The following is a 15,636-nucleotide window of genomic DNA, read 5'->3' as shown; positions in this document are numbered from 1 at the left end:
GCTGTGTACAGTACTGTAGTCTATGTGATGCACATGTTCACACTTTATCCAGTAAAAAGATGTCAGCATACCCACTTAAAAATGGGCAGGAATGCATAATGTTAGTGTTAAAGACTCTTTATCTATTGTGTTGGTAACTTCACTCATAAATCTATCTACAGTCAAGTATGCATTTAGAAAAATACGATAAAATATCAATATAATATGGGCAACCTTTTATGTGTGGTTGTTCAAGATACACTGAAGGCATGATGAGTATACCCACTTAAAATGGGCAGGGATGCATAATGTTAGTGTTAAACACTGTTTTTTAAGCTATCCATTGTGCCTCGCCTAACCAGGATGTCCAGCACAGAGTAAAGCATGCTAGATTACACCACTGGCAATATATTATAAAAAAGGACACAAATACAGTCTCCTTTCATGCAAACGTTCTCATAACAAAGCTTTGAGAAGGATTAAATAATATAAATGTTATCTTACCTAATGGTCTGCACACTGCTTGTGAAGCTCTCGAGGGCCCTTTTGATGAAGACTGCATCACCTTATATCGGAGCTTCTGGTACAGAATGTCGATGTGTGACCGCTTTTTTATTAATTTTGGTCTCGGAGGTACTCATTGTTTTAATGCCAATTTATCTGAATTGGATCGTCGACTAAAAGGAACTTCTATCAGAGACGCAACGGAATTGCACACATCAGCAGCCATGTTGAAATTAGCAAGTGACTTGATCGAAGATATCCCTTTGCGCTCTTTGCTCAGTTACGTATGACGAAAGCCCGTTAGGGCGAGTCCCAAATCCCCATTCAAAATGCATTGAAGGCTCATTTTCTGAAAGAAAAGTTTGGGCCGATTTTCCACGTCGATGAGTTCGCCCAGAGAGGCGAAGCATTTGAAACGCGACATGAATCTAACGATTCTGATTGGACAATGACAGATAATATGTCTAGAACACTGAAAACTACTTTTGCTGTGATAGAATTTGTTAGAAAATAAATCCTCTTTCTCCCAGTTGGTAGTGCGTCGCCCAAATCGCCCCCATACACCATCCGTCCCTCCCCCACCCAGAAGCACCTTTGAGTTCTTAACTCTTTCTTCTGATGATTTCTTGTGGAAAATATTCAATTAAAATGCTTAAAGTCAACACTGATCATGGCATTAATCTTTAATTCTCTTTTAGGTAAAAGGCATGCGTCAGGGTGATGATACTTCATCACAGGGGTTCTTAATACAGGGGTTCCAAAGATTTTCTCTTCGAGAACAAAAAGAGACATTTGGGGTCTTCCCGGACCCAAACCTAAAAATAATTCATCATGAATTTCCATAACATCTACATTTATAAACTATTGATAAAGAGCACGACAAACCATGCATTTAATAAGAAATGTATTTATCGAATGATGAAAGTACATCACAGCCACAATCCAATGTGCTGATGTGTGTGTTAAGTTCACATAAGACAAAAACAAGACTGACTGACTGACTGTTTTCCTTCCACCACCAGTGAGACTGAATATTATGTAACCGATAGGATGCGATGGGGAAGTCTGACAATTTCTTTGAAATCAGCCCGTACGATGATGCAGAGGAGAGGGAGGAGACAGAGAGAGAGAGACAGAGACACAGAGAGAGAGAGAGTTGGGAATTCAGAGTTGTTAATGAATTCAGAGCTGTTCTTGTTTGAGTGAATTTTTCATTCTGATCTCGGCCACTAAGTCGAGGGAAGTCCTCCTTCACGTTAAGCAGTCACGGCAGATGATTTAGAGACCTGGAGGAAGGACATTTCTCAGATCGGGGCTCCATCATGACACTTATCCCGTGGTTGTGTCTCCAGGAGAACTGTCTGAACTCTGAGGTGGTGGAGCAGATCTACAAGAGGAACCCCATCCTCCGTCACAGCCACCACCCGCTCCACTCGCCCCTGCTGCCCCTCCCCTACGGGGACATCCACCTCAGCTGTGAGTCTCCATCACCGCCGACCCCATCAGCGTCCAACCGTCTGTCCCTCACTCCCCCGCACCCACCCCCCTCATCCACCCCTCAAACCAAACATCCACCCCTCAAACCAACCATCCACCCATCACTCATCACTCATCATTCATCCACCCATCACTCGTCCATTCATCACTCACCACGCATCCACTCGTCCACTCATTTGTTCATCCACACTGATGCCTTGCTTCCCTTTCTTTAAACCTATTGACTCCATCAACACGTCTCTCAGCCTCTCTAACGATGTTAATCTTCTGATGGATTTGTAAGCCCTCTCAGCACGGTGGACAGCGCTAGTGAGTGCTCTCATGTTCTGCTGTTCACACGCGACACATCCTCAACCTCTGGACTCGTCTCCTCCCCTTTCACCCCCTCCCCCTCCCTCCTCCACCCTTGACCTCTCCTCCCCTCCTCCTCGGCGCCTCCCCTCCCACTCCATCCCCCCTCTGACCCCTCCTCCTCCACCCCTGACTCTGACCCCGCCCCTCCACCCCTGACCCCTCCTCCACCCCTGACTCCGCCCCTCTGACCCCGCCCCTCCACCCCAGACTCCACCCCCCTGCCCCCTCCTCCTCCACCCATGACTCCGCCCCCCTGACCCCGCCTCCTCCTCCACCCCTGACCCCTCCTCCTCCACCCCTGACCCCGCCCCTCCACCCCTGCCCACTCCTCCACCCTGACTCCGCCCCCCCTGACTCCGCCCCCTCCTCCTCCTCTGCCCCCTGCCCCCGCCCCCTCCTCCTCCTCCGCCCCCTGACCCCGCCCCCCAGCCCTGAGGACCAAGGGCCCCACCACTCTGCAGGACGAGGCGCTGAAGGTGTTCGCCTCGCTGCAGCACCTGGAGGGCGTGGCGGACCCCCTGCCCGTCATCCAGGGGGTCCTGCGGACGGGCCAGGAGCTGCGGCCCCTGAGGGACGAGCTGTACTGCCAGCTGGTGAAGCAGACGGCGCTGCCCCCCCACCCCGGGGGCCCCGGGAACCTGTGCAGCTGGAGGATCCTGGCCTGCATGGCCTGCACCTTCCTGCCCAGCCGCGGCGTGCTCCGCTACCTCAAGTTCCACCTCAAGAGGTGAGGCGAGGGGGGAGCAGGCATGGAGGGGGGCATGGGAGGGAGAAGGGGGAGGCATGGGAGGGACAGGAGGAGGCGTGCCAGTGCTCCCTCTTGTGCAATGGGGGGCGATAGCTTAATAGTTAGGCTGTTGGTCTGACTCTCTGTTGATGTGTTCTGCGTTCAAACCCCCCTAAATAATCTTGTGTATCTCTCTGGGTTATTACTCTCTTTAAAGAGTAGAGGCTGCACACTATATGTATTGATCCCATGGGGGTTATTCCCACCATTAGAAAGAAGTTCCGCAGTTCATCCCTTTGACTCCTTGTCAGGACCTCACTACCTTACCAAGAGGTCTAGACTCTAGAGGAACTAGAGGGAAGACACTCCTCATGCCAGTAGGGGAGGTCACGATACAGACCTCAAACTTTAACTTTAATCCCCATAAACCAGGGGTCACCAACCTTTATGAACCTGAGAGCTACTTCATGGGCACTGAGTCATACGAAGGGCACCCAGTTCTATACACTCTTCTGAAATAACAAATTAGCTCAGTTTGTCTTTAGTTATACATAACTATTAATGATTATTGATACTCATCTATGTGAAGACATGTTAATTAATTAAGTCATGTAAATGATTTCTCACAATAATTATCAACAATGACTTAAAAAATGGTGGGAAAGAGTTGTTCAAGAATGAGTAGTGGTATGATCAGAACAGGCCTGCGGGCGCCTCATGTGGTCCTTGCGGACGCCATGGTGCCCGCGGGCCCTGTGTTGGTGACCCCTGCTTTAACCCAGCGGATCATTAACCTAACTCCTCCTCCTTTGTCCCGTAGGACGAAAGAGCTGTCCCCCAACTCGGAGATGGAGCGCTACGCCTCGTTCGCCCTGGACTCCCTGAAGAAGACCCGCACCCGGGAGCACGTCCCGGCGCAGGAGGAGATCCGGGCCATCGTGGCCCGCCAGGAGATGACCACCATGGTGCACTGCCACGGCGGGGGGTCCTGCAAGATCACCATCAACTCCCACACCACCGCCGGCGAGGTGGGTGCAGACACACTCATGATCCGCCCGGATCTGAGACCCATCTGAGCTCCGCAGCTCACCAGGGGGTCCGGTGTTACAATGGTGTGTTTGTGTGCGTCTCAGGTGGTGAAGAAGCTGACCTGGGGCCTGGCGATGGAGGGCAGCAGGAACATGTTCGCTCTGTTCGAGCACAACGACAGCGTGGACAAGGCCATCGAGGGACGTGCCGTGGTGGCCGACGTGCTCGCCAAGTTTGAGAAGTACGTCTCCTCTACCCTCTCTGCACTCATCCACAATAACATTTACATTTTGCAGACGCTTTTATTTTCATTTGTTTCACTTTCATTTTGTCAGAAGAAAGACAAACAACAATATTTCGCTGTCGGTACATGTTCATAGAACCAAGTGCCAAGCAATAACAATCGCTAGGTTCACCCATTCCCCGTACACAGCAGAGATAGCTAGGATAAGATGTTACGCAAGGCTAAGTACAATTTTTAAGTGCCAGGGCGTACATGGGGAGGTAATCGCTTGTCAGTGTGAGATTGTGTGTGACGGTCGGGGTGAGGGTGCGCTGGTTCTTCTGACCGGTTCCTCCCGTGTTCTGCAGGCTGTCAGCTTGCCAGGACCCCCAGGCCACCGGCTGGAGGTTCTACTTCAAGCTGTACTGCTTCCTGGACACCGACGGCGTTCCCAGGGACAGCGTGGAGTTCGCCTTCATGTTTGAGCAGGTGAGGCCCGAACGCCAGCTCACCAAGTGCTGATACTGTACGTGTACAGTATCAGCACTGAGTACTTTGGTTGAGTACTGAAAATCTATACTCAAGTAAAAGTACAATTGCCTCCTTCGAAATCGACTTGAGTAAAAGTAAATATTCCAATTTGAAAACCTACCGAGTAAAAAAGTACTTTATTATAGAGATACTCAAATTACAAGTTACTTTACATTTTTGTATTGGAGGGCTTTGAAAAAGATGCACTCTTAAAATGTTCTTCCCAAGTTGCTTCATTGTGCGCATTGTTCATTAAACATACATACAACAATACGTACGACAAAAAAACGTAAATTAGCTCTGTGCATATGACAAAAGGCAAGAGCTTTGTAGGAACACAACCAATGAAACACCAACCAGGCTGGTTTGGTTAGCTGATTATCCAATCAGATTTGTCTTCACGCGATTGCGATCCAGCCTACGCACAGCATGCATTCACACTCACAGCCAGACGCAACAACGACGAACAAGTTCGAGAGTGGTCTGCAGAATACAGAGCATCTTTAGAATTATATAAACGCTAAGTGGACCGTAACCCCGCACCCCCTGCCGAAAATATCTTCCTGCGCATCTGCATCCATGGCGCTTCTGGTCCTCATTCCCAACGTAACGGTCGACTCGTCTCCTAGGCTATGGAATCGCAGCAACGATGCGACCGAGGGAGGGCGCGTCGCTAACGTGTACGCTTGTATTACAGTCAACAAAGATAATGTGTTTATCAAAATACTCATTTTAATGAAGGCATCATGGAAAATGTAATGGAGTAAAGTGTAGAATTCTAAATCAAATATTTACTAGAGTTAAATGACAGACTTAAAAAAGGAATGTGAAAAGTACTCTTTACCCAAAAAAAGTACTTTCTTACTCATTTGCGTCACTTCTAATGCCTTACTACCCACCACTGGTATTTTTTTGTACCGTTCTTAGATATTACAATAACAATAAACGCCCAAAAATTTTGTAAGAATCTTAAATCAGTTTTCTTGCTCGTAATCAATATCAATTTCTGTCCACACCCCCCCCCCTACACATGGATCCATCTCTGTCCACCTCTGCATTCATTAATCTCTCGTCCATCTCTCCATCTGTGTCCTTCTATCCATCATTTATCATCCATCCCCCCCCCCATCTCCTCCTTCCCCCTCTCCTCCTGCTCCTCCTCCCCCTCCCCCCTCTCCTCCTGGTCCTCCTCCCCCTCCCCCCTCTCCTCCTGGTCCTCCTCCCCCTCCTCCCTCTCCTCCTGCTCCTCCCCCCCTCTCCCCCTCTTCCACCTCCTCCCCCCTCTCCTCCTTCTCCTCCTCCCCCTCCTCTCCCCCTTCTCCTCCTGCTCCTCCCCTCCTCTCTCCTACTCTCCCCCTCCCCCCCCCCCTCTCCTCCTGGTCCTCCTCCCCCCTCTCCTCCTGGTCCTCCTCCCCCTCTCCTCCTCCCCCTCCTCTCCCCCTCCTCTCCCCCTCTCCCCCCTCTCCTCCTGGTCCTCCTCCCCCCTCTCCTCCTGGTCCTCCTCCCCCCTCTCCTCCTGGTCCTCCTCCCCCCTCTCCTCCTGCTCCTCCCCCCCTCTCCCCCTCTTCCACCTCCTCCCCCCTCCCCCCCCCCTCTCCTCCTGGTCCTCCTCCCCCTCCTCTCCCCCCTCTCCTCCCCCCCCCTCCCCCCTCTCCCCCTCCAGGCCCATGAGGCTGTGATCCGCGGCCGCTACCCGGCCCCTGAGGAGACGCTCCAGTTCCTGGCGGCCCTGCGGCTGCAGTACCTCCTGGGGGACCACGGCTCCCCGGCCCCCCTCCCCGACATGGCCCAGGTGTTCCCCGTGGCGCGGCTCCGCGCCCGCGTGCAGAACTCGGCCAAGACCTTCGCCCCGGGCGCCGGCTCGGTGTCGGAGCGCTCCTCCTCCGGGAGCGGCGAGAGGAAGCGCTCCAGCTTCCTGGAGGGAACGCTGAGGAGGAGCTTCCGGAGCGGCTCGCTGAGCCGGCAGAAGCTGCTGGAGGAGGAGAACTCGCTGGAGGCGTGGCTGCGCGAGGAGACGGCGGCGGTGCACGCCAGCGTGCTGGACAAGTGGCGGCGGCTGGTGGGGATGAACCAGGAGCAGGCCATGGGGAAGTACATGGCGCTGGTGAAGGAGTGGGCGGGCTACGGCTCCACGCTCTTCAACGTCGAGGTGAGGGACGCCGCCGTATTCACCGTGTCACCGGCTAGATGGATAGATAGATGGAGACAATAAAAATACAAAGCAGTGCTAAGGAACACAGAAATAGATGCTAAAGTAAGGAGAAACTGAGTAAACCGGGCAAACAGCATACACTATAAAGCGGCCCAGTGCCAGTACTTCACAGTACATTAAAAGCGCGTCGTACAGGCCTCCATCTCCCAGCATGCCTCTGCGGCCTCCGTCTCCCAGCATGCACCTCACCCCCTGTCCGTGCCCTTGCAGAGCACTGACGAGGCGTTCCCCAGTGAGCTGTGGCTGGGCGTCAGCCGGCAGGCCGTGTCGCTCTACAAGCGCGGGGAGCCCTGGCCCCTGGAGGTGTTCCCCTACGAGCAGATCCTCTCCTTCGGGGCCCCGCTGCCCAACGCCTACAAGATCGCCGTGGAGGGCCGCGAGCTGCTCTTCGAGACCCCTCTGGTACGTACCCAGGCCCCTGGAGACTCTGTTTCCGTCGTCTTAAACTCCTTGTCGAGGAGGGTGGCAACAGGGGTAGTTACACCGGGTTACCTCTAGAACAACCCTTAACTCACCGTCAACTATCTCAGACCCACCCTAGCCTCACCCCTTACTGCTGAAGAACCCTAGCAACGCCCTAACCTTGATGGCTAGATTGACCCTTAACCTGTTCTGATCAAACACACCGTCCCTACCCTAGTCCCTAGCTCCTAGATTAACCCTAATCCAACACCCTGACCCTACTCCCTAGCTCATAGATTAACCCTAATCCAACACCCTAACCCTACTCCCTAACTCCTAGATTAACCCTAATCCAACACCCTAATCCAACTACCTAGCTCCTAGATTAACCCTAATCCAACACCCTGACCCTACTCCCTAGCTCCTAGATGAACCCTAATCCAACTCCCTAGCTCCTAGATTAACCCTAATCCACCGCCCTGACCCTACTCCCTAGCTCCTAGATTACCCCTAATCCACCGCCCTGACCCTAGTCCCTAGCTCCTAGATGAACCCTAATCCAAAACCCTGACCCTACTCCCCAGTTTCCAGATTAACCCTAACCTGCTCTAATCCAACCTAATCTCCTCTGACCATGCTCTGCTCCCCCTCCAGGTGATGGACATCGCTAAACTGATGAAGGCCTACATCAGCATGATGGTGATGAAACGCCACAGCAACCCCCAGTCGCTCAGCAGCCACGGCAGCCAGAGCAGCGCCTGGTGACCCCCTGGTGACCCCCAGGACCTCTGAACTTTGACCTCTGACCCGGAAGCTGTGTGGGTACAGTCTGACGGGCCAGGACCCAGAGAGGGGGAGGAGCCTGGCGTCATGGAGACAAAAAACCACCACATCCCCACCAGGAACCAAACTCGTGTACATATGTCATTGTTAAACACAGTTGGGGTCAGGGTTAGGCTCTGACCCTGAGGTTAGACTCTGACCCTGAGGTTAGACTCTGACCCTGAGGTTGGACTCTGACCCTGAGGTTGGACTCTGACCCTGAGGTTAGGCTCTGACCCTGAGGTTAGGCTCTGACCCTGAGGTTAGGCTCTGAACCTGAGGTTAGGCTCTGACCCTGAGGTTAGACTCTGACCCTGACCCTAGACTCTGACCCTGAGGTTAGGCTCTGACCCTGAGGTTAGGCTCTGACCCTGAGGTTAGACTCTGATCCTGAGGTTAGACTCTGACCCTGAGGTTAGACTCTGACCCTGACCCTAGACTCTGACCCTGACCCTAGACTCTGACCCTGAGGTTAGACTCTGACCCTGACCCGGATTTACAGAGGTCTTTATTTTCAAAGAATCACAGTTGTTGTTAAGGGTTGGGGTTACGGTTAGCCTGAACTTCACCCTTATCCTCACCTTGAAGGAAAATATTGTGTCAGGAAAGGAGCGAACTTGACTTTGTGTTGTTGGTGGAGTGGGGACTTTGATTCTGTGGGAAAATCTTTTTGTTTCAAGTTAAACTGCTAATTTTGTTTTCTATATGCTAGGTGCTGTCACACTTCACGGGCTGTTACTATACCGTGTGTGTTTGTTTGTCTCGTGTTGTCTGCCTGAATGGAATGAGGGTCATTAGGTGTGTGTGTGTGTGTGTGTGTGTGTGTGTGTGTGTGTGTGTGTGTGTGTGTGTGTGTGTGTGTGTGTGTGTGTGTGTGTGTGTGTGTGTGTGTTTATTTTTGTGTGTGGGTGGGTCAGAGAATTTGTAAAAAGAGAAAAAGAAAGTACTTACAAAGCAGGATTTGAGTGTGGGCCTTGTGTCGAGCTATATCCAGGTCTGTTTGTAAATGTACATCCTTATGCAGCCGCCTTGAACATTTCAAACCATGCTGGGATCTCACAGGACCCTGCCATGCCAGCCTCGAGGACTCTCAATCAGGACCAAGCTCGCTGTCAATCCAGGTATCCCTCTCGTTGTTCTCGAGACGCTGCCGTCTCTCCTGTCCTACCGATGTTCCTTAATGCGTTCACAAGGACCTACGTCGAGTCCTACATCCACACTGGCGTCTGGACGGCATTTTGTGAATCCTAATCAGTTCATAGAGAGAGTTTGTATCACAGAAGGGATACGAATCATCCATACTCTACTGCATCGGTTTAAGGATAACCAGTCGGTCTGATTTAAACCATACTCTTTATTCTATAGTGTACTCTCTGCTACAAAACGTTTTTCGGACTCGTGGTTTGTTTCTGATTGGTCGCAGGTTTATTCATGTCTGAACTACATTTCTTCAGGAGCAGAACTACATTTCCCAGGAGCACCGCGGGCGGTTGGTCCCTCCAAAGCTCTTTGCCGTCTGTGCCTTATTGTATATTGTGTACACTTGTCACGCAGCGTCCTGCTACGCGGTCCACTACCTCCACCTAGTGGCCACTTGGCGTCGGTGGTTCTTCTCCTTCCACACCTGTGTGCTGTCAGCTCATCACCAGTTCCTTCTTCAGTCGGAGATCTCCTGCCAGTCGGCGCCAGTTCGTCGTTACTCCTGCACAGTCAGTATCGGTCCAACTAGTATTCTCGAGCTTTCCTACAGTCTGTCCCCGTGGTAACACTCTCCTTCCTTTCTTAGTACCCCCCGGTCGCCGAACACCTGCTTGCCTGACTACCCGCCTGCTTTCGCCCTGCTTGCCCGTTACCGAACCCCTGCCTGTCGGACTCCCCTCCCGGTTCCTGATTCCCCGCCTGTTCTGACGCTCCTCCTGGTTCCTGATCCCCCGCCTGTTCTGACGTCCCTCCTGGTTCCCGACTCTCCGCCTGTTCTGACGCACCTCCTGGTTCCCGACTCCCCGCCTGTCTGACGCTTCTACCTTCCAAATAAACCCCGTTCCCTTTACCTCGTCTCTGCCTGTGTCTGCGCTTGGGTCTCCACGTTCCGTACCCCCTAACAGTACGAACTGGCCGAAACATGGACCCAGCGGATACAGAGTCACTCCGCCAGAGGATCTCCCATCAAGGAACTCTCCTGGGCCAGCACGATCAAAATCTGCAAGAGATTACCTCCAACCTTCGTGAGATGGCCGCGGCTATACAGTCACTGCGCGCCGTCTCGCCGGATCCATCCGTCGCTGTTCCGGGTCCATCGGCTTCGTCCCGGGAGCCGTACATTCCTGCCCCAGAACGCTATGATGGGGACCTGGGGTCCTGCCGGTCTTTCCTTCTCCAGTGTTCGTTGGTCTTCGAACTACAGCCTCTGACCTACCCCACCGACGGGTCACGGATCGCCTACCTCATCGGTTCCCTGCGAGGCGAGGCGCTCGCTTGGGCTACTGCCGTGTGGGAACGTGGTTCCGCGGTCTGTAGAGACTATTCCGCCTTTACCGCGGAGATGCGGATGGTTTTCGATCACCCGGTCCGGGGAAAGGAGGCGTCTCAGCGCCTTCTACATCTCCGTCAGGGATCCCGCAGCGTCGCCTCCTTCGCTGTGGAGTTCCGCACCCTGGCGGCTGAAAGCGGCTGGAACGGGGAGGCCCTGCAGGGGGTTTTCCTAAACGCTCTATCCGATGACATCAAGGACCAGCTTGCTTTCCGGGAGGAATCCACGGATCTGGACGAGCTGATCGCCCTCTCTATTCGGCTCGACAATCGGTTGAGCGAACGCCGCAGGGAGAGAGGTTCACGCCCAGTCTCGCACGGGTCCGAGCTGCACGCAACACCTCGGCCTTCCGCTTCGTTCTCCGCTCCACCTCGCCGCGAGCGAGGACACTCCCCCGAGCCTATGCAGATCGGACGCACGAATCTCTCCCCCGCGGAGAGGGAACGCCGTATACGCTCCGGTTCCTGCCTCTACTGTGGTCTTTCGGGCCACCTCCGGTCTGGCTGTCCTTCGCTTTCGGGAAAAGATCGGGCTTGCCAGTAAGCCGAGGGATCCTGGCGAGCCGCTCCCGTAACCCCTCGGTCTCCCGTCCCCTCCTGGAAGCAGTCCTCCTGTGGCAGGATCAGGCCCTCCCGCTCTCCATCCTCCTGGACTCTGGGGCCGACGAGAGTTTCATTGATCGGGAGTTGGTCCTGCGATGGAAGATCGACACGGTTCCGCTGCCTTCCCCCATCGAGACCCAGGCACTAGACGGGAGGACACTCACGCGGGTGGAGCACCGTACCGTTCCGGTAGACCTACTCGTTTCCGGGAATCACCACGAGTCCATTTCCCTTATGGTGATTACCAGCCCCTTCTCCCCGGTCGTTTTGGGCTACCCCTGGCTGAAGACTCACAACCCCCGGATCGATTGGGGAACCGGTCGCGTGATGTCCTGGAGTACCCACTGCCTGTCCCAGTGTCTACGGTCCGCTCAGTCTCCTCGAGCACCAGAGCTCGAGCCGGCCCCCACGCCCCCTAACCTATCCCCGGTTCCGGAGGAGTATCACGACCTCGGGGAGGTGTTTAGCAAGTCCCACGCCTTGTCCCTGCCCCCCCACCGCCCTTATGACTGCTCCATTGACCTCCTTTCCGGGGCTCCCCTCCCAGGGAGTCGTCTGTTCAACCTCTCTCGGCCCGAGCGTGAGTCGATGGAGAAGTACATTGGGGAATCTCTTTCTGCTGGGATCATCCGCCCATCCTCTTCACCGGTTGGAGCAGGGTTCTTCTTTGTGGGGAAGAAGGATGGCACACTCCGTCCCTGCATCGACTACCGGGGGTTGAATAACATCACGGTGAAGAACAAGTATCCCTTGCCCCTCATTAGTTCCGCCTTCGTCCCCCTCCACGGAGCCATGTTCTTCACTAAACTAGATCTTCGCAACGCTTACCATTTGGTTCGCATCCGGGAGGGAGATGAATGGAAGACCGCGTTCAACACTCCTTTGGGCCACTTTGAATACCTGGTCATGCCCTTCGGTCTTTCCAACGCTCCCGCTGTTTTTCAGTCCCTAGTCAACGATGTCCTCCGGGACATGCTGAACCGCTCCGTGTTCGTGTACATAGACGACATCTTGATCTTCTCGAGATCTGTGGAGGAGCACCGGGTCCACGTCCGGCAGGTCCTACAGCGACTGCTCGAGAACCGTCTATATGTCAAGGCGGAGAAGTGCGTCTTCCACGTGCCATCCGTCTCCTTCCTGGGATATATAATCGGTCAGGGTCAGATCAGTATGGACCCCTCCAAGGTCTCTGCGGTGGCCGAGTGGCCCTCCCCCCCAACCCGCAAGAGATTGCAGCAGTTCCTGGGATTCGCCAACTTTTATCGTCGGTTTATACGAGGCTATAGTCAAGTCGCGGCACCACTCACGGCCTTGACCTCCATTAAGACCCCCTTTTCGTGGCCTCCGGAGGCTGAGACCGCATTTCGGAGCCTCAAGCTCCGCTTCGTTTCTGCACCCATCCTGGTGCAGCCTGATCCCGCTCTTCAGTTCGTGCTGGAGGCCGACGCTTCTGACACCGGAGTGGGCGCGGTCCTCTCCCAGCGTTCTCCCTCTGACCACAAGCTCCACCCCTGCGCCTTCTTCTCCCGCCGGCTGTCTCCGTCAGAGAAGAACTATGATGTCGGGAACCGCGAGCTTCTGGCCGTCAAGCTCGCGTTGGAGGAGTGGCGGCATTGGCTGGAGGGCGCAGACCAGCCCTTTATTGTTTGGACCGACCACCGTAATTTGGCGTACATTCGGTCGGCTAAGAGACTGAATTCCCGGCAGGCCAGGTGGGCCTTGTTCTTTGGGCGATTTAATTTTTCCCTCACCTACCGTCCCGGTTCCCAGAATGGGAAGCCGGATGCCCTGTCCCGCCTGCACTCCCCCGAGGATCGCTGTTCCGACCCCGAGAACATCCTGCCCCCCGCTTGCCTGATCGCTACTCTTACCTGGGAGATTGAGTCCGCGGTGCGCCGGGCACAGAGTCAGCAGCCAGACCCCGGTACCGGTCCTCCGAATCGCTTGTTCGTTCCAGACGCCGTACGGTCCAGGGTTCTGCTCTGGGCTCACTCCTCCAGGCTTACCTGTCACCCAGGAATCACCCGCACACTGGACTTCATACGCCGGCGTTTTTGGTGGTCGTCCATGGATGCGGACGTCCGCGCGTTCATCGCAGCATGCGCAACCTGCGCCCGGAATAAGACGTCTACTCGTTCCCGCTCCGGTCTGCTGCGACCTCTACCCATTCCTAGTCGACCGTGGTCTCACATCGCCCTGGACTTCGTCACCGGTCTGCCCACGTCCGAGGGTAACACCACCATCCTCACCGTGATAGACCGCTTCTCCAAGGGCGCACACTTCATCGCGCTCCCCAAGCTCCCCTCTTCAAGGGAGACCGCGGACCTCCTGGTCCAGCACGTTTTCCGCCTTCACGGCATTCCGGTGGACATCGTCTCGGACAGGGGTCCTCAGTTCACCTCTCAGGTGTGGCGCGCGTTTTGCGCTGCGCTAGGGGCCACACCCAGCCTTTCCTCCGGATTCCACCCCCAGTCCAACGGACAGTCAGAGCGGGTCAACCAGGAGATGGAGGCAGCTCTCCGCTGTATCTCTCACGCTAACCCCTCATCCTGGAACTCTCAGCTCCCCTGGGTCGAGTACGCCCACAACACGCTGGTCAACGCGTCCTCCGGTTTATCCCCGTTCATGGCCTCGCTTGGTTATCAACCAGCCCTGTTCCCCGAGCTAGAGGAGGAGATTTCAGTCCCGTCTGTCCAGGCCCACATGCGCAGGTGCCGGCGTACTTGGAAGCGTACACGCGCTGCGCTGGTCCGCGCATCCTTCCGCTCCCAACTACAGGCCAATAGGCGCCGCCTACCTGCACCCCTGTACGTCCCCGGCCAGAGGGTTTGGCTTCGGGCGAAGGATCTTCCCTTGAAGGGAATCTCTCCTAAAATCTCCCCCCGGTTCATTGGACCTTTTGAGATCGAGGCTATCATCAACCCCTGTGCCGTTCGTCTCCGGCTTCCCCCATCCCTCCGTATACATCCCACCTTCCATGTGTCCCAGGTCAAGCCCGTCTCCTCCAGCCCGTTGTCCCCTCCTGCCCCGCCCCCACCTCCACCCCGGGTTATTGACAACCATCCGGCGTGGACGGTCCGTCGCCTCCTGGAGGTTCGGCGCCGCGGGCGGGGGCATCAGTACCTCGTCGACTGGGAGGGGTACGGTCCCGAGGAGCGCTCTTGGGTTCCCCGGAGGAATATCCTGGATGCCTCGCTCGTCCGGGACTTCCACCGAGATCATCCTGCTGGTGTTGGGCGTCCGCCGAGAGGCGTCCGTAGAGGGGGGGGTACTGTCACGCAGCGTCCTGCTACGCGGTCCACTACCTCCACCTAGTGGCCACTTGGCGTCGGTGGTTCTTCTCCTTCCACACCTGTGTGCTGTCAGCTCATCACCAGTTCCTTCTTCAGTCGGAGATCTCCTGCCAGTCGGCGCCAGTTCGTCGTTACTCCTGCACAGTCAGTATCGGTCCAACTAGTATTCTCGAGCTTTCCTACAGTCTGTCCCCGTGGTAACACTCTCCTTCCTTTCTTAGTACCCCCCGGTCGCCGAACACCTGCTTGCCTGACTACCCGCCTGCTTTCGCCCTGCTTGCCCGTTACCGAACCCCTGCCTGTCGGACTCCCCTCCCGGTTCCTGATTCCCCGCCTGTTCTGACGCTCCTCCTGGTTCCTGATCCCCCGCCTGTTCTGACGTCCCTCCTGGTTCCCGACTCTCCGCCTGTTCTGACGCACCTCCTGGTTCCCGACTCCCCGCCTGTCTGACGCTTCTACCTTCCAAATAAACCCCGTTCCCTTTACCTCGTCTCTGCCTGTGTCTGCGCTTGGGTCTCCACGTTCCGTACCCCCTAACAACACTTTAAGTAACGCCATCTTCTGTCGAGTTGTAATGTGCAATGTCTGGTTTGTGATTGATGGTGTATCCACTAGCTGTACATTTTATACCGCTGCCCTTTGCCTTCAGTTTGATTTTGGACCACGAGGTGATATTTTATAGATAATCATGGTTTATTTTTCCTTACGATTACAGTGAATCCATCATCAACAGAAATACTGGATTCTTGATGCTTTTGTATCTGTATTGGCTCTGTTGTGTATGTAGGCCTACAATATGGCTCTGACAATAAACCATAAATATTTACATGGCTGTCTGAATTTTACTACCATCTTATCAATGCTTTATTTTAGTTTTCAGGTTTGCAGATAATACCGAAGTTTCCTTAAATGGACATCTTTAAAGTTCTTC

At 54.6% G+C, this 15,636-nt stretch overlaps 2 protein-coding genes across 2 annotated transcripts in view; one reads left to right on the top strand and one right to left on the bottom strand.

Moving 5' to 3' along the window:
• The window catches only part of LOC115548598 (verrucotoxin subunit beta-like), a 205,966-nt gene that overhangs the window by 106,818 nt on the left and 83,512 nt on the right, over nt 1-15,636 (bottom strand). The gene's annotated exons all lie outside the window — the stretch shown is intronic.
• LOC115548597 (unconventional myosin-X-like) lies at nt 1,806-9,819 on the top strand. The gene is made up of 8 exons (XM_030363346.1): nt 1,806-1,959; nt 2,764-3,061; nt 3,882-4,089; nt 4,195-4,331; nt 4,682-4,802; nt 6,508-6,993; nt 7,267-7,458; nt 8,113-9,819. The coding sequence occupies exons 1-8, from the start codon at nt 1,806-1,808 to the stop codon at nt 8,221-8,223; spliced, it is 1,707 nt and encodes a 568-aa protein (XP_030219206.1). The 3' UTR covers nt 8,224-9,819.

This window comes from Gadus morhua, chromosome 8 (genome assembly GCF_902167405.1).
Source record: "Gadus morhua chromosome 8, gadMor3.0, whole genome shotgun sequence".
Classification (NCBI taxonomy): Eukaryota; Metazoa; Chordata; class Actinopteri; order Gadiformes; family Gadidae; genus Gadus; species Gadus morhua.
Note: the sequence above shows the minus strand (reverse complement) of the source record. Positions and strands in the feature narration are given on the sequence as shown.